General features: G+C 42.2%; 1 protein-coding gene across 1 annotated transcript; it reads left to right on the forward strand.

The window, feature by feature from the left end:
• Positions 1–5836: 5836 nt before the first annotated feature.
• On the forward strand, positions 5837–19030 carry ip6k2a (inositol hexakisphosphate kinase 2a). Its single transcript, XM_060919528.1, has 5 exons — positions 5837–6397; positions 11080–11293; positions 16018–16190; positions 16471–16646; positions 17656–19030. Exons 1-5 carry the CDS (start codon positions 6187–6189, stop codon positions 18226–18228), a joined length of 1347 nt encoding a protein of 448 aa, XP_060775511.1. The 5' UTR covers positions 5837–6186; the 3' UTR covers positions 18229–19030.
• The last annotated feature ends 563 nt before the right edge of the window (positions 19031–19593 follow it).

Genomic DNA, 19593 nt, shown 5'->3' on the forward strand with positions numbered 1-19593 from the left:
GCTTTACATTATCCTCTCCTGAAAGCACGGACACTGATTAAAGTATTTACTAGTGGTTGTGAGGCAGCATGGTGGTGTCGTGGTTAGCACTGTCGCCTCACAGCTCCTGGGTTTGAGCCCAGCGGCCGACGAGGGCCTTTCTGTGTGGAGTTTGAATGTTCTCCCCGTGTCTGCGTGAGTTTCCTCCGGGTGCTCCAGTTTCCCCCACAGTCCAAAGACATGCAGGTTAGGCTATTTGGTGGCTCTAAATTGACCGTAGGTGTGAATGTGAGTATGAATGGTTGTTTGTGTGTCTATATGTCAGCCCTGCGATAACCTGGCGACTTGTCCAGGGTGTACCCCACCTCTTGCCCATAGTCAGCTGGGATAGGCTCCAGCTTGCCTGCGACCCTGTAGAACAGGATAAGCGGCTACAGATAATGGATGGATGGATGGATGGATGGATGGATGGTGTTTGTGAAGTACTGGTAAAACCAAACCAAGTATTTTCAGACCATTAACGATTTCACACTAGTCCGTACCCAAGTGTCTGAAACACCTCCTTGATGTCCTCAGATATCCTTGGAAGGTTTAGGTTTAACTGCTCCCTGCTGTGTACAGTAGTACCTCTCTTTAGTATCCCATAGCCCGTAGTGTCCCATGGGATTAGAGACACGAAAGTCAAGCTGCCTGAGTGTGGTGCCACAACACACAGTCATCAATCTCCTCCACAAATTATCTTTATTCTATATATATCCTGCATTCCAGACACTGCCACACATTCTTGAAGTACAAGAAGACTTTAATTTGTCACATCCTGTAGACATGACAGCACAGTGAAATTCATATCTTCACATATCCCAGCTTGTTAGGAAGTTGGGGTCAGAGCACAGGGTCAACCATGATACAATGCCCCTGGAACAGATAGGGTTAAGCGCCTTGCTCAGGGGCTCAACAGTGGCAACTTGGCAGTGCTGGAGCTTGAACCCTAGACCTTCTTCCATACTTAACCTCAAACACTCAGTTGCCCCCAAACCCAATTCTTCAAAGGAAAGGGACCGCCATAGGACAATTTAGGTGTTATTTGGGTAGTGGTTTATTCCCAGCACCGCAATAACACCGACATGGTAGTGACATTGTAGTGTGCGTGGTGCTGGTGAGTGTCATAAGCTTTGCTCTGATTTTTTTTTAACACCTCATTCTCACTGCCAGGTTGAGAATAGCCAAGTGTCATGTGGCCAGACACTGACATGAAGGATGGTATAAAAGGTAATTAAACACACACATTGTGCATAGAAAATCTCTATGGGATATAATCTCTATCTGTTCATCTACACCTCCTGGCAATGCTGCTCTGGTTGATACACCCATATCAGCACAACACACATTACTATGCTGCTATTATTGTCCAATTGCTGGGTTTCACATGACGTCACATCCACCTCATTAGTTATTCAAAACTTTAGCTGGTGGTCTACCAAAGCTCAGTTGACAAAATGTTTATATAGAGAAGGTGCATTGCTCGCATGAAAAATGCCTTATGCTTGCATTGTTTTAGGTTGCTCGAATCAATCAAACCGTAAAACTGAAAAATTTCTTCAGGGTTCCCCGTGAACTAATAAAAAAGGATGAATGAACACAGGATTTCACAAAACGACGTTGAGAAAGGTGGCATTTGAACCTCTCAGTGAAATCGAAGGGAGCCGAGTCGAAGCATGCTCGAGTTTGCAGTGATCACTGCATGTAAGGTTTGTATATCCCTCTCGGCTATGTCCTTAGTGTTTTCCAAGTACTTTTCTTGCTATGTGTTGTTATTTTACGGCACTTTTTTTAGTCATGAAGCACTAAAATCTCCAGTTGTTTCTTTGTTTACTCCTCACAAAGTCCATATGCATGAAGGTCGCAACAAAATTCTTACCCAGCCATACAGTTACAATGCGCCGTGATCACTTCTCCGTCTTGTTTAACTAAGATCCAGGTCTTTAAAGGGGTTTCTGATGATTTTTGTGAATGATTTACCTGAGAGATAAGAGCCAACACAAGTGAGAATCAAGCGAACTGTTGTTTGTTTACACTTCAACTTGCAGCGCTTCGTTGTAAAGACGCGAACGAAAAGCTTAAAAAAAACCACACTTACACGGGCAAAAACAATACAGGATTCATTCGGCACTGCAGCAACTTGATATCGAGGTCCTTTACCCAGCCACATACAAAAAAGTTGTAAGCCACCATACTCTTCTACGCTTTAATCTGTTTTGCGGTGTAGAAGGATGTCTGCAACACCAGATAGTTCAAGATGTTGGGGAACTCGACTAGTTTTTGAGATCGTATGACAAATCCTTCTTTCCCAGACTGTAGGGATCTATTCCTTCCCCCAGGGAAAACTTCTGGGGGAGTTTTCCCTGGGGGAGTGTTTCCTTGCCACCGTCGCCACAGGCTTGCTCATTGGGGATAGATTAGGGATAAAATTAGCTCATGTTTTAAGTCGTTCAAATTCTGTAAAGCTGCTTTGCGACAATGTTTATTGTTAAAAGCGCTATAGAAATAAACTTGACTTGACTATTAGGATGCATCAGTTGCCCTCACTTTCATAAACTCTGATGCATTTTTGTTTGGGTGTTCCTTTTCACCAATAAAGACATCTTGTAAAATTTTTTGACCATATTCAAAAGTCTAATGGTGGCACCATGAGGTTCATTTTTTGCCAAAAAACGCTTATTTTATGTTTTCGCGTAAGGTTTGAATCACAATGTTGGACTCCATTTATTGATTTCTTGTGACCCAGAGATCATGTTAAGAACCTTTGCAAGGGATTGAGAAGCGTTAATGTGATTCAGAATACATTTGTATTGTTTAAAAGTAGTTGAACAATGATTCAATGAACAGCTAAAACTCAAACTATGCTTGATAATATATTTAGAATATGCACTAAAAATGTGTATCTAAGATATCTGGTATACTCTATAAGGTGCCATAATGTTTCATGAAAAGTGATCGAAATTTTATCATAAAAGCTATAAAATAGCAGCTTTTTCTATAACTTTGAGCTCCTGGTGCCACCATTAAACTTTTGAATTTTGTCAAAATATTTCACCCAGTGTGTTTTCTTACCAAAAGGAACATAAAAACAAAAATGCATCATGATCGGAGGAACTTTTCATTTTTGGGGGCAACTGATGCACCACTATTCCATTGCACATAGCAATCTTCTGAACATATCTAAAGCGAGCAGTGGCTTCTAGATTACGAGCATAATCTGATAAGTTCTTGCTAGTTTAGACCACCAGCTATTTCACTTCCGGTAAAATCACTAAGAAAAGTCACGTGACTGAAACCCAGCAATACTGCCACTGCTGAAGGGTACACCACCCAAATATGCTGGATCCTTTCCGTTAATAGACAGGGTAAAAGGGGCTGACAAGCTGTACACATTCAAAGTACATCTCCAGGCAGGTGATTAAAGGAAACTAAAGAAAAAAATGCAACTTAATAAGGTGTTGATCCATCACAAGCCACCAGCATGACTTCAGTGTGCCTTGGCATAAATTCTCTGGAAGTGTACTGAAAGGATGAATACTGTGCTTCGAAAAAAGACATTCCTTCAATTAGTATTTTGACAATGGTGTGGGAGAACACGCTCTAACACATCAGTCCAAAATATCCCATCTGTGTTCAGGTGGTTTGAGATCTGATGACTGTGAAGGCCATAGCATATGATTATGGGTATGAAAATAATCAGTGACCCTAGATGCCCTCTTGATGGGGATATTAGAATAACCTCATATTTGCAGCACCCTTTCCTTATAAGTGGACCTAAACCATAACAGTAAAGTATCCTAGTAGCATGAGAGAGTCACAAAGCTTTTTTTTTTTTTTTTTTTGGGGGGGGGGGGGGGGGGGGGCGGACAACACCTGTCTTGTGTCTGTAGATACCTGATAAAACTCTTTTTGGCTGCTCCCGATTAGGGGTCGCCACAGTGGATCTTTCATCTCCATTGCTCCCTGTCTTCCGCATCCTTCTCTACCACACCTGCCACTTTCATGTCCTCTCTCTCACCACATCCATGTTTGGGCTTCCTCGTTTTCGTGTGCCCGGCAGCTCCATCCTCAACATTCTCCTTCCAACATGCTCTGCATCGCTTCTCAGGATGTGCCCATACCATCTCAGTCTCATCTCTCTTAGCTTAATTCCCAAGCTCTCCACATGTGCTGTCCTTCTGATGTGCTCGTTCCTTATCCTGTCCAACCTCGTCACTCCCATCGCAAACCTTAACGTCCTCAACTCCGCCACCTCCGACTTTGCCTCCTGTCTCTTCGTTAAGGGTACGGTCTCCAATCCATACATCACAGCTGGTCTCACTACTGTCTTATACATCTTACCTTTCACTTTTGCTGGGACTTTATCACAAATAACTCCCGAAATCCTTCTCCACCCTGCCTGCACTCTCTTTCTCACCTCACTATCGCAGCCCCCATGTTCCTGCACAGTTGACCCCAGGCACTTGAATTCACCAACTTTCTTTACGTCTACTCCTTGCATCTTCTCTCATCCCCATTCTCATCTCACTGATGCACATGTATTCTGTTTTGCTCCTGCTCACCTTCATTCCAATGCATCCCTCCATCTCTCGAAACCCAACTCAACCTCCTTTCACCACATACCACAATATCATCCAAGATACCTGATAAAACGACCGAGTGTGTTTTGTTTTTCTAATCCTCTCTTGGCTATCTATCCATCCATTATCTGTAGCCGCTTATCCTGTTCTACAGGGTCGCAGGCAAGATGGAGCCTATCCCAGCTGACTATGAGCGAGAGGCGGGGTACACCCTGGACAAGTTGCCAGGTCATCGCAGGGCTGACATATAGACACACAAACAACCATTCACATTCACACCTACGGTCAATTTAGAGCCACCAATTAGCCTAACCTGCATGTCTTTGGACTGTGGGGGAAACCGGAGCACCCAGAGGAAACCCGTGCAGACACGGCGAGAACATGCAAACTCTATACATGCCCCTTTTCCACCAAAGCAGTTCCAGGGCTGGTTCGGGACCAGTGCTTAGTTTGGAACCGGGTTTTCTGTTTCCACTGACAAAGAACTGGCTCTCGGGCCAGAAAAAACGGTTCCAGGCTAGCACCAACTCTTTGCTGGGCCAGAGGAAAGAACCGCTTACGTCAGCGGGGGGGCGGAGTTGTTAGGACCAACAACAATAGCAAGACCGCGAAAGGTCACCATTTCTAAGCGACGAGAAGCAGCAGCTGTACAAACACGAAGTCATCCATTATTGTTGTTGTTGTTGCTTCGATGTTCGCGCCAAAGTTTATGGAAACGCAGTGATGTAACTGACGTACACAGCGACGTAATAACGTGGCTCCCCTTAGCACCCCGAGCTATGGAAAAGCAAACTGGTTCTCAGCTGGCTTGCAAGTTGAACGAGTTGTGAACCAGCACCAGCGGAAAAGTGGTACCAGAAAGGCCTTCGTCGGCTGCTGGGCTCGAACCCAGAACCTTCTTGCTGTGGGGCAACAGTGCGAACCACTACACCAGCGTGCCACCCCCATCTCGGGCTACTCTTGTTTGTTTTGTTTTTGTTCATCTGCAGTATTTCACAGAACAGCTGAGCAGCACCCCTCGCATAGTTTCTCTACCGCTTTCACTTCCTCTCCTCTCCTCTCCTCCCCCACTCTTGCTCTTTTCTACCTCCCTTTGTCTGCCTGCAGCTCTTTCGGATGGTTTCCAACCGACCACCTTCCTTGGGCTCTGATTGGTCGGTTTGGTTGGGAGGCGGGGCTTCTTTTCGCCTCGTTCCGTTTTTATTTGTCCGACGCAGAACGACGCAGAGTCATACTGACGGCACTGAGCTGTGGGAGAGGACGGGCTGTTCTTAGAGCTTTAACGGGGTGTTATGTTCTTAAATAAAACGTTAATAATCATAAAAAAATATTTTATTAAAAAGTAAAACGTCGCCTAGGTGGCGTGGAAATAGGAAAGGGTTCCGAAAGCACTCGGTTTTGTCATTATTTGGCTGTTTTGCGGCTTCCTTCCTGTTTTGTTCTGTCAGGGAGGAAAAGACAGCGCGAGCTGAGAAACCTCTCTCTCTCTCTCTCTCTCTGTGTGTGTGTGTGTGTTCTGTCCTGTCATCCTCGGTTGTCGTGTCCCCGGGTTTGATCGCATCCTGCGGAGTCTTAATGACCGCGGAGGATGAGCCCAGCTATCGAGGGGATGGAGCCAGAGCAGCCGATGGCTTTAGAGAAAGGGGTTCTGCTTGAGCCCTTCGTGCACCAGGTGGGCGGCCACTCGTGCGTGCTGCGCTTCGGCGAGCAAACCATCTGCAAACCGCTCATCCCGCGCGAGCATCAGTTCTACAAGAGCCTCCCGGCGGCCATGCGGAAGTTCACCCCGCAGTACCGAGGTAAGCAGCCAGCAGGGGCTAGTTAGCGAGCGAGCTCATGAGCCTGCGGCCTGTTTCTCTCCCTCTCCTCCCGTCTCTTATTCCGTATCGTGTCTAATAACCGTGCCGTACCGTACCGTACGAGTCTCAGTAGGTTTACAGCGGTTGAGCCCTACAGGGATGCTGCGCGTGGGACTAAAACACCATCCGTGGCTTTAGAAGGCATGGCTATACATTCTAAACAGCTGCTTTGGAGGAAAGATTATCGCTTGTGTTTTGTTTCACATCTGATATGTGACCCATGCTAAAGACAAGAACTGAAAATCGCTCCAAATTATTCACGTCCGGCGGTATTAAAGATGAGAATTCGACATCGTGCCGAATTATTACCGGCGAGCCAGAATATTATTCTTAGAATGACAATCAGATCTTTAGAAATTCTTCGAACTTACGCTACCGTTCAAAAGTTTGGGGTCACTTTGAAATGTCCTTATTTTTGACAGAAAAGCACTGTTGTTTTCAATGAAGATCACTTTAAACTAATCAGAAATCCACTCTATACATTGCTAATGTGGTAAATGACTATTCTAGCTGCAAATGTCTGGTTTTTGGAGGCCCATTTCCAGCAACTCTCACTCCAGTGTTCTAATGGTACAATGTGTTTGCTCATTGCCTCAGAAGGCTAATGGATGATTAGAAAACCCTTGTACAATCATGTTAGCACAGCTGAAAACAGTTGAGCTCTTTAGAGAAGCTATAAAACTGACCTTCCTTTGAGCAGATTGAGTTTCTGGAGCATCACGTTAATTTGTGGGGTCGATTAAATGCTCAAAATGGCCAGAAAAATGTCTTGACTATATTTTCTATTCATTTTACAACTTGTGGTGGTAAATACAAGTGTGACTTTTCATGGAAAACACAAAATTGTCTGGGTGACCCCAAACTTTTGAACGGTAGTGTAAGTTTAAGTTCTCTGAACCTGTTCAGAGATTTGAACCTGATTTGCTGGTCAGAGTTTTTTAAACTACTTGTTTTACAATCAGGGTACAAAGTTTGTGTCACAGGCGTCCAAAATTCAAATTGATTCAAACTGGTTCTTGTACCAGTTTTTAAGTGAAGGACAAGTTAAAGAACAGATAGGCATGTGTAATAGTTTGTATTATAAGATTAAGCGTAGCTTTAAGCAGGACTGGGAGAAACTAATGAAGTGATTCTCGGAGAGGACTTTTTTTTTTTTGGACAATTCAGAATCCACTACTTCCATAGTGCTTTTAAATATAAGGCTGTAAGCTTTGTGTTAGTTGTCTCTAATATTTGTCCCAATATCTTGACCACGTTTTAGGATGAAAATAATCATTTTAGATGTGTTATTTTATATTGAAAAATTAGCTGTCTCGGAGAGGACATTTTTTTGACACAATTACATACTAATTTGATCAAAATAGTGTGAAAACTTACTGGCATTCAATGTTAAAACTTAACTATGTTTCCAATGATATATGGAACCAAATATTTGTTTTATGGTATAAAGAATGATTTAAGTGCATCCCTTTTGGTCAAAAAAGCACTTTTTCTAAATGGCACGAGTAATTTTGCTAAATATGACATATATTGCCATACATTCACCAAAAATAACGTTATCACCAAATTTTTTTTGCATGGTAAATAGAGCTATCACAGGGCTACAATAAACAACCAAGTTTATTTAGTCAAGCCTTTAGATATTTGAAGATAATAAGTGTTAAATGTGATTTTTAGCTTGCGTACCCTGATTGTAAAACAACCTATAAGTTAGTTTTCCGGGTGGCACGGTGGTGTAGTGGTTAGAACTGTTGACTCACAGCAAGAAGGTTCTGGGTTTGAGCCCAGCAGCCGGCGAGGGCTTTTCTGCGTAGAGTTTGTATGTTCTCGCCGTGTCTGCATGGGTTTCCTCCGGGTGCTCCGGTTTTCCCGACAGTCCAAAGATATGCAGGTTAGGATAATTGGTGGCTCTAAATTGACCGTAGGTGTGAATGGTTGTTTGTCTCTATGTGGATGACCTGGCGACTTGTCCAGGGTGTACCCCGCTTCTCACCCATAGTCAGCTGGGATAGGATCCAGCTTGCCTGCGACCCTGGAGAACAGGATAAGCGGCTACAGATAATGGATGGAAGTTAGTTTACAAAAATCAAATGAAAAATCCAGTCAAGTTCAAACTTTCCTTTAAAAAAAAAAAAGCTCTGTTCTCTTTCAGTCTAGAATCTTCAGGGATGGTGAGATTAAAACACCATCCGTGACTTTAGAAGGCATGACTATAATTTCTAAATTCTGTTTCAAATAGCAGCTGCTTTATACTTTGGAGGAAAGATTATCGCTTGTGTTTTGTTTAACATCTGATATGTGGCACGATTGAACATGCTAAAGACAAGAGGAACTGAAAATCGGTCCAAATTATTACCGGTTATTATTCATGTCCAGCAGTATTAAAGATAAGAATTTGAGGAGAAAAAAAAAAAGATGAGAATTCGACATCGTGCTGAATTATTACCGGCAAACCAGAATATTATTCTTAGAATGACAATCAGATCTTTAGAAATTCTTCGAACTTAAGTTTAAGTCCTTTGAACCTGTTCTGTTGAGCTGCAGAGATTTAACCTGCAACCCCTTGATTTGATTCTGATTCTTGATTCTGATTCGCTGGTCAGAGGTTTTTAAACTACTTTAAGTTAGTTTACAAAAATCAAATGAAAAATTCAGTCAAGTTCAAACTTTCCTTAAAAAAGCTCTGTTCTCTTTCAGTCTAGAATACTCGATCATAAACACGTCTGATCAACGTTATTGACATGGGGCTAAACCACCGGATGCCGTCTCAATACTGCTTCAGTGTACTACTGTACTCAACAATGCATAATAACTGGTGTACTGTTCAGTACAGTGTATTAGGAAGCGCTTTTGGCCTTTTGGTCTCCCTCATCGACCTCATTTCGTGTAACAGAACAGGGTTTTTTTATTATTATTTATTTTTGTTTGTTTGTTTTAGTTCTATGTGCGCAATGATGCTTGTTTATGTCCTAAAGATGTACAGTAATGACATCCGTGCAGATGGAGTTAAAGGACCTTTTTCCCACGTGACAGCACTACAGTCAGCAGCTAAATGCCAAACGGTTTCCTGTTTGACATACACAGTGCAGAAGTTACTATTTGATACCTTATATTGTGCATTTATGTCTGGATTCAACCAAGTTTTTACGTTCGTATTGGATTCTCGACAAGAAAGGTATGGGTTTGATCATAACCTCACAACATCCAAAGATAAGTAAATAAATAATCAATGAGCTGAATATCAAGAGCTGAAACCTCTCTTTCACCTCTTTGGATCATCTGCTCATTAAGACTGAAATAACCATCAGCAGCTCTAATTCTCCTTATTATGTGTTGCAAAACATTGCATGACATGTTCAGTCATGACGCCCTGACACAACGTTGTTCATGCGCATATTTTGTAATGCTCTGCCTTGAAACCTGACTGTTCACAGCAGCAAAGCTTACATTAGTTTTCACTTCCTATCTTTCTCTTCTGCTGATGTGCATTTTCTTTAACGTATCGTGTTCTCTATCTGTCTGTCATGCTTGGTTGGAAAGATGTGTTGCTGTATGTTCAGCTGTGTGTTCTTGCTGTAATGATCAGAGGATTGTGTACCCAAATTTGCCATCATTAAAAATTTACTGTACTTTTCTCTCTAGCTCTCTGATTTTGTGTCTCTTTTTTTTTTTTTTAACGTGGTGTTTTATGTGCCACATTTAAACCAGACATAGTGGAGCTTACAGGACTTAAGTTAAAGTACTGGACTGGTTAGATTTGGGGATGCAAGAACTTGAGAAGCAACAAGAGCTGGGAAATGTAATTGGCTTTGGGCTTGCTTTCTCGAAGAGACTTTATAAAATTGTCCCTTTGTTATAATAATTATGAACTGGTTGCACTCTGCTATTTCTTTTCTTTGACTGAAACATTTTATTTTATATATATATAAGAGCAGTGGGTATAACGTTTTTCTTTCCTTGTACAAAAACATGCAGAAATGCCCTGTTCATAAAATCATTTTATCAAAATGCATCGTTCTTGTCCCTTGAATGTGATTTTTCTTTTTATCTTTATATATATTTTTGAGTTTCTGTAGCAGGGGATTTCTGTGAACACTTAATGTACTTGCTTTTTTTTTTGGTTGAGTTTGATTAATAAACCATTTGTTTTTCAAATTTTCTGCCTTGTGTCCTTTCTTACTGGTTTATATATGTTATCACTTGTTAATGTTTTTGGCGAAGAAAATGTACATTTCCTCAGTCAGCCAAAACACCGTCTATATTGTGGCTTTTTTTTCCCCTTACCCACGACACCGTTCTCTTTGTTCCTGTCTTTTTTTTGTGTGTGTGTCACGTTGTTTTCTGCACACATCTCTCTCCCGTTCTGTGTTGTGGACTTGTCTGATCTCTATCAGGTGAGCCGAGGGCTGTGCAGACGGCTCTGTAATTGTAAAACGCTGGAAAGCTTGTAAGAACATAAAAAAGTGGAGTGGGTAAGATGGCTCAAGATTTCCCAGTCTGCCTATTTTTGAGCTGGGAAGTCTAACTATGTTCTAATAAGATGAAGTGGTGTTTTTTGTTTTGGTTTTTTTGGTCAAGTACTTGGAAATAACTTCCCTGTCTTTCCTTCCCTTTTTCTGTAGGGGTAGTGTCGGTGAGCTTCGAAGAGGACGAGGAGGGTAATCTGTGTCTCATCGCCTACCCACTGCACAGTGATCTGGGTGATCTGGAGAATGTGGATCCCTCATCTGACCTGGAACCTAAGAATAAGATGAAGTGGTCCAATAAAATGTTGCTGGACAATGAAGGCTATAGCAAGGAAAGGGCCAGGCACTCACGCAAAGACAAAGACAAGAGGTGAGAAGACATTTACATGACACACATCATTCTTTTATTTTTTTATTCAGAACCTTTTACAATCAAAATTTCACAGGAGCATAATATGTCTCGTGGACAATCGAAGTCGTTGTCATCTGCATGATTAAGTGTTAAGTATAGCGAGTCAGTTTGTCTTTGCTGGTTTATCTAAAACCCTATTTGAGGTGGATTAGTTTTATCTGTGGAGGTATAATTTGAGACATTACAAATTGAGCCCATGTGTCAATTTAACTTTACCTCAACTCACAGTAATGTAATTAGTAAACCTGGTAATGTACTCATTCATGTGCCCCGTTATTGTGTTTTGAGTATCTTTCAACTAGGGTTGGGCGGTATCCAAATTTTGATACCTTTAAACTGTCTGTGTTTTCCCGGGGTATACGGTATTACCGAGAAAAAAATATTTTGTTTCGGCCTACTGTGTAACATGCGCCTATGCCTCAAATGTACTATTTAAAAGCAGCATAGCGAATTGTGTGCATTGTGGTATGGATTAAGCAGCAAAGCGAATTTTGTGCATTGATGAATGGATTAAGAGATATTTCAAAGCATCACGCAACTCTTCCTTCATCTTGAAAATAGCATTCAACTGTCGTTTACACATGTCTGCGTTGAAACGCCATTTGCAGCACTATTTCACCTACTCCATCAAAAAAAGTACACGATGAGCAGGATCATACCCTTTCAAGCATGGGAAATAAAAAAAGAAAAGAATCAACCAACACCCAAGTCCGTTTAGACTGCGCGATAAACCATATTCTTCAGCGCAAATGAGGCGAACCTAATTCAAATGCGTGATAGCTGCACAAGGCAAAATCATATGGGCCCACGTCATGCCATGGCGGGGAAATTAATAATCAAATGGCCTTACCTTGCTTAAAACGTTGTCTTGATCACATAACTCCTTACAGTTATTCCACTTAAATCCATACGGTTTAACACACCCAACAAAGATAGCAAGCGCATTGCTAATTCCCACCAGAAACCGAACAGTTTACGCTACGATGTTTTCTTCTGTTTCTTCAGTAGATGACATTTCAAACGTTTATTACCCACATCCCAAATGTCATACGTTGTATTATTTTACCTTGTTGTTACTCATGTAACCTACTCAAAACACAACTCATTGGAGAGATCTCGTGGAAGTGGAGTACCCCAGGCTATGGTGTGCCTTAGGGGACATATTAGATTTTTCGTTTGGTTTGAAACCAAAATACTGCCACACTGCCGATGTTGTATTTTTTTTTGCCACTAACTCGTTATCTTGACTTGCCATCTTTCAACCACGGTCTCAGTCTCTCTTTTTTTTTTTTTTTTTTTTAAAGATAGGACAGTATAGAGAGACAGGAAATGAGCGGGGGAGAGAGAGACGGGATCGGGAAATAACCTTGGGTTGGAATCGAACCCGGGTCCCCGGATTTATGGTACGGTGCCTTAGCCATCTGAGCCATGACACCCCCGGTCTCAGTCTCTTGCGAAGCTTTCTGTCAGACTCCAAATGTCACGCAGGGTTGCCATGGTAACGACATAAACAACCCTGCATGCGATGAGAACTTCTTTAGGAAATTGATAGAATTAGTGAAAATACGATCACACAGTTATTTGGGATGATCTTCAATTTATTATTTTATATTATGACCTCATGTACTCCATATTTATTTAGATATTATATATTTTTTTAAAATGACGGTAATGAGACCGATACCGTTGGTACTTTTGGATACCTCGGGATACCTTCTTACCATAATACCGCCCAACCCTACTTTCAACACTGGCATGTACTCGCACTCATTAGGTACACCTAATATAATCTCATCTCATTATCTCTAGCCGCTTTATCCTGTCCTACAGGGTCGCAGGCAAGCTGGAGCCTATCCCAGCTGACTACAGGCGAAAGGCGGGGTACACCCTGGACAAGTCGCCAGGTCATCACAGGGCTGACACATAGACACAGACAACCATTCACACTCACATTCACACCTACGGTCAATTTAGAGTCACCAGTTAACCTAACCTGCATGTCTTTGGACTGTGGGGGAAACCGGAGCACCTGGAGGAAACCCACGCGGACACGGGGAGAACATGCAAACTCCACACAGAAAGGCCCTCGCCGGCCACGGGGCTCGAACCCAGGACCTTCTTGCTGTGAGGCGACAGCGCTAACCACTACACCACCGTGCCGCCCACCTAATATAATATAATGTTCTAATAAACTAATAGTGTGGCAGCAGTGCAGTGCATAAAATCATTTCGATATGGACCAGCAGCTTCAAGTAATATTCACTTCAGCCATCAGCATGGGGGAAAATTGTGATCTCTGTGATTTTGACCGTGGCATGATTATTGGTGCCAGATGAGCCGCTTTGAGTATTCCTATAACTGCTGATCTCCTGAGATTTTCACGCTAAACAGTCTCTAGAATTTATTCATAATGGTGCAGTAAAGAAAACACATCCACTAAGTGACAGTTCTGCGGACGAAAATGCCTTGTTGATGAGAGCGGTCAGTGGAGAATGGCCAGACTGGTTTGAGCTGACAAAAGCTACAGTAACTCACATAACCACTCTGTACAGTCGTGGTGAGCAGAAAAGCACTACACATCAAATTTTGAGGCAGATGAGCTACAACAGCAGAAGACCACATTGGGTTCCGCTTCTGTTAGCCAAGAACAGAAATTCAAGCCGCAGTGGCCACAGACTCGCCAAAACGGGACAGTTGAAGACTGGAAAAACATAACCTAGTCTAATGAATCTTGATTTCTGCTGAGGCATACAGATGGTAGGGTCGGAATTTGACTCCAACAGCATGAATTCATGGATCCAACCTGCCTTGTGTCAGCAGTCCAGGCTGGTGGAGGTGGTGTAATGGTTTGGGGAGTGTTTTTCTTTGCACGCTTTGGGCCTGTTAATACCAATCAATCATCGCTTGAATGCCACAATCTTTTTGAGTATTGTTGTTGATCATGTGCATCCCTCGTGGCCACAGTTTACCATCTTCTGATGGCTAATTCTATCATGTCACAAAGCAAAAGTCGTCTCAAACCGGTTTCATGAACATGACAAGGAGTTCACTGTTCTTCAGTCACCTTCCCAGTCATTGGATTTGAATCCAATAGGACACCATTGGGATTAGAGGTGTGACAGTTAATCAATCCCCGATCTATCGATCCATTTCAATCCGTGATTCAAAAACTGATTAAAATTTAATGAATCACGATTCACTAACAAGACCTAATTTCATCCCAATAACCGTAGATGCACAGCAAATTTCGACAAACGGCATAATTTTGATACAAAAATTCGAATCGGTATCCAGAGCTGTACGTGGGCGCAGCCATGTTTGTGGTTGCTATAGTAATCTCGCGAGATCACGCGTTGCTTTGTGAACATGGCGGACGACTCGGAATTCCTGAAGCCACTGACTTTTAAAAGCCCAATTTGGCAGCATTTCTTACTCTCTTGTGATAGAAAACAAGTGTTGTGTAAGCTGTGCAAGTCTAAGTTTCCTCATCATGGCAATACCACTAACAGGCAGAATCCTATTGGTGGCACCATCCAACAGTTGAGATTGATGTGAAACCAAAGTTTCGTGAAGAATCTGCATCTAAACGTCAAGAGTTGAATCTGGGACTTTTTCAAATGAGACAACTACGTCTGTACCAGACATGTTTAAGAAGCAGAAACCATTTCCATGTGGAAGTCCGAGAGTGACTGGGGTCTGAATAGAGACTACAAAGGCAAAACTACTTTACTTTTTTTTTGTTTGTTTTTTGTTTTTTTTTTAATTGCTGTACATTTCTAGGCTGACAGTTAACAGAATATTGACAATGATCTGCATCAGTTATAAAATAGAGGGCAAAAAAAGTGAATCGTGATTCGAATCGAATCGGAAGATCAAAATCGTGATTTGAATCGTGAAAAAACCGAATCGTCACACCTCCAATTGGGATGTGACAGAACAGGACGAAACGTGCACCTGAAAAATCAGCAGGAATTGCATGATGCAGTCATGTCACCATGAACCAGAATCTCAAAGGGATGTTTCGAGCATCTCGTGGAATCCATGTCATGAACAATTGAGGCTGTTTTGACAGCAAAGTGAGACCCGATTAGCAGTTAAATTAGACCCGAGTTCCTAATAAAGTGTGTATATCAAACATATTTGTGCTAGTTTGGATAAATGACATAGATATTCATTCTGTCTGAATCAGTCATACAACAGTGACCTTCACAAAACGTTCTCTGATAAAACTCCTCTACCTCCAATAGTGATGACGCCACCTTTTTTCCTATAATGATTTTACCACAAACATAACATCAAGCTGTCGTCTCTGAGCAAAAGTACGAGCGCTAAAGAGATTTGCACAGTACTGCAGTATTATTATACCACAGCAGTAATCAGAGGAGTTGTGAAACCACCAAATTAAGGAATCATTGCAAAGGCTTTATTCTTTGTATATTTCAAATCTAGATTTTTGGGCAATGTTTCACAAATTGGCTTGCCATTTAAAATCTGTTTTTAAAAAAATGTCGGTGTGGTGTCAGATTGATAGTGTGGCTAATATAAATTGTAATCCTGTACATGCTGGAGACTGCTTTGTATGTTGGGGATGCTGTGTGGTGTAAACATTTTAGAGGTTATTGAGTAGCCAGGCACCCTGTTGAGTTTTCTAAATATACATGCCGCTTTTCGTGTGTGTTCAGTCTGAAGCGGGAGGAGGAGCTGGAGTGGTTCCAGCAGGCCGAGGTGCTCTACTATAGCCTGGAGAGGAGTAATGCCTCTGCACCGCAGCTCAAGCACAACCCCTGGAGCCTCAAGTGCCACCAACAACACCTGCAGAGGATGAAGGAGAACGCCAAGCACCGCAACCAGTACAGTATCCTCCAAATGCTAAAGACCGCTGAGCAGCGTAGTGTTGTGCTGTCAGTTAAGCCCCATTCTGTGGGAGGGATGTTAAGATTTCTGTGAAGATGTCGAAAGCTCTGGTAGTAAAATTGTTTTTGTTTTCCCTTGTATGGCGTAAGCACCGTAAATGAACGTGGTTTAAAATGTTTTCAGTCTGTACAGTTACAGGCTGGTTGCGTTGTAGATGCTTTGCTATAAGAGCCACAGCATTCTTGTAAAATTTAGTTTTTCTTGACCCAGCCCCTTCCAAGAGTTTATCTTGTTGGAGAACCTGACATGGCGTCACACAATGCCATGTGTTTTGGATCTGAAGATGGGCACAAGGCAGCATGGTGATGACGCGTCCGAGGAAAAGAAAGCCATGCAGATCCGCAAGTGCCAGCAGAGCACATCGGCCAGCATTGGTGTCCGTCTCTGTGGCATGCAGGTGAGCTTGCACTCACTCAACTTCTTACATTGCGTCTCTTGTACCATAGCAGAAATGTCAGCGAGAGGTCTTCTAGGGCAGTTCTTCAGCAGACAGGCCAAAATTATGAAATTACTAAAATTGCCTTAACTTGTCAGCTCAGTGATCTTGCTTATGTATGGAATCCAAGGCAAAATGTACTGAAGACCATATTTAAAAATCATCACCGCAGTTATAGCAATGTCGCTTCAGAGAAATCTTGGTTTGAATTTTCAGAAATGAAAGTTCAGTTTTTTTCTGACGTAATTCTGTTACTGACTTTTTTTTCTTTCCTCATAAAAAAATTTTGCGTTCAAAGTTAAACACAGCCAATTTTTCTATGCTTTTTTGTAGGGTCAAAAGATACCCCATACTGTGTGAAATTTTTATTTAATACCATTATCTCGAATACTGCAACTAAAAAAAAAAAAAAGTTACCACATTTTGCTGTGAATGTAATTCCGTTACCGAAGAACTACCCTCTACCTTTTTGTTTCATTTGTCCTGTCCTTGAAGCTGAATTGCATTTGGCCAGCACAAATTGTATGTATGATTCGATAGTAATATGTACAGTGGGGTCTGAGACCACTAGTAACGAGTGCTCTGAGAGCTCAATATCCCCCGCTACAATATATTGCAAACGAAATTGCAGTATGCGTATTACTGTCTTATAACAAAGCCTTTTTCCAAGTTTCGTGAAATTCCTCCAAAAATTATGAGAGGAGTTGATTTCAGAATGTGAGAATCCTTTCCGGGACGGATGGACTTCGCCACGATATGATCCCCCTTCGGGCCTTTCGGCCAGCAGGGGATAAAAATGCTTCTATTTTTCATCCTTTTCTAATTTACCTCTTCAGTTTTCATCACAAATTATAATACCGTCAGCAACTTGCGTGAAAATGCTGTGGGGTGGTTTAAGAAAACATAAGCTGAGCCTGCATAAATGATGATAACCTCTGTGTTGTAGTAATTCCACTCTTATTTTCTGCAGGTGTACCAGTCCAACTCAGGTCAGCTCATTTTCATGAACAAGTATCATGGACGCAAGCTGACGTTGGCTGGTTTTAAGGAGGCTCTGTTCCAGTTCTTCCATGATGGGCGGAGGTTGCGGCATGAACTCCTTTCCCCTGTGCTTCGGCGCCTTCGAGAAATGCAGGCCGCCCTGGAGGCGTGCGAGAGTTACCGCTTCTACTCCAGCTCACTCCTCGTTATTTATGATGGGGAACTGCCGTGCTCACGTCGCTCTACTGAGGACCGCCTCTCTGATGAAGAGGGAGAAGAGGAGGAGGAGGAGGAAGAGGAGGAGCAAGGCGCTTTTGGGTTTCCTCACAGCACTGGAGGAGCGAGTGCGAGCAGCAGTAGTGGTGCTAGCAGTGGTGCTAATAGCAGCAGTGGGAACTCCAGGCCGGTGGTGGATGTGCGAATGATCGATTTCGCCCACACCACGTGCCGACACTACAGGGAGGACAGTGTAGTGCACGAGGGCCAGGACTCAGGATACATCTTTGGCCTACAGAACCTAATAACCATCATCTCTCAGTTAGAGGAACACGGTGCCGATTGAACTGGGCATTTTGCTTGCAATATCGAAACACACAAAAATAACACAAATATACAACCCGACTGCAAATTGTGAAATTAAAACGGAGTGAGTTTACCAGTGTAAAATCCCTCTGTCAAAGATCGTCGTCTCTTTCTTTCTTGATTTCTTTCTGTATTCCGATCCATCCAGTACTCATAAAGGGGCATTAATGAAGCTGCAAGATTTTAGCAGGTTCATTTATGTCTTATGTTGGTGTTCCTTTTTATGTTTTCCTGTTTTATTCTGTTTTATAGAGGATAAAAAAGGGGAGAATACCGGGGACATGACAGTGTTTTATTTACTTGACTAGCTGACTGGTAGCCTTCCTCACATTGTCCCCTCTCCCCGACTGTTCAATGTTTTACATCCCTGCTTTTTTTTTTTAAATGCATTGACAGGCAAAGAAAAAAAAGTGTAAATAATAAACTGAATTTAGTCATGGCCATTCCAGAAGGATGTAGCATTACAGATTGCACTCAGTTGTTTGCTCGTACTCTGTGATGAGAGCAAATGGAAGGTGGAAGTTGCTTTCAGTGAAGAAATAACCACTCTTACAACGTTTTCCACTGTAGAGAGAGAACTATATTTGTGTGAGTGGTAGAGGCACACAGAGACTATAAAAGATCTTTATTTATTTGGCATACTGTATTTCTTATATAAACTTTAAAAAAAAAATAGTGACATAAACTACATTCCATGTTATTACTATTATAATGGTAATAATAATAATAGTGTTTGACCTGTTCAAATACCTGTTCTGTCAACAGAATGGAGGGAAAATAAAGCTGCTTTTTGTTAAATGTGCTATTTAGTGACTTTTTTTTTTTCATGCTGTTTCATTATAATGTAACTCTTTTTTAGAAGCTTTATAAGATTATACACAATTGTACATGAGAAGGAACTGTTTATTACTTTTGGTTATACAGGGGGCTGCAAAAGTAGGTATACAGGAATGAAAAACAAACCGTTTGCACAAAAAGTTCTTTTAGTGATTATACAAACGTACGCTATATCTCATCTCATTATCTGTAGCCGCTTTATCCTGTTCTACAGGGTCGCAGGCAAGCTGGAGCCTATCCCAGCTGACTACGGGCGAAAGGCGGGGTACACCCTGGACAAGTCGCCAGGTCATCACAGGGCTGACACATAGGCCAAGTTTACATTAGACCGTATCTGTCTCGTTTTCTTCGTGGATGCACTGTCCGTTTACATTAAAACGCTGGGAAACGGGAATCCGCCAGGGTCCACATATTCAATCCAGATCGTGTCTGGTCTGGTGCTGTGTAAACATTGAGAATACGCGGATACGCTGTGCTGAGCTCTAGCTGGCGTCGTCATTGGGCAACG

This window comes from Neoarius graeffei, chromosome 4, assembly GCF_027579695.1.
Source record: "Neoarius graeffei isolate fNeoGra1 chromosome 4, fNeoGra1.pri, whole genome shotgun sequence".
In the NCBI taxonomy this organism is placed as follows: Eukaryota; Metazoa; Chordata; class Actinopteri; order Siluriformes; family Ariidae; genus Neoarius; species Neoarius graeffei.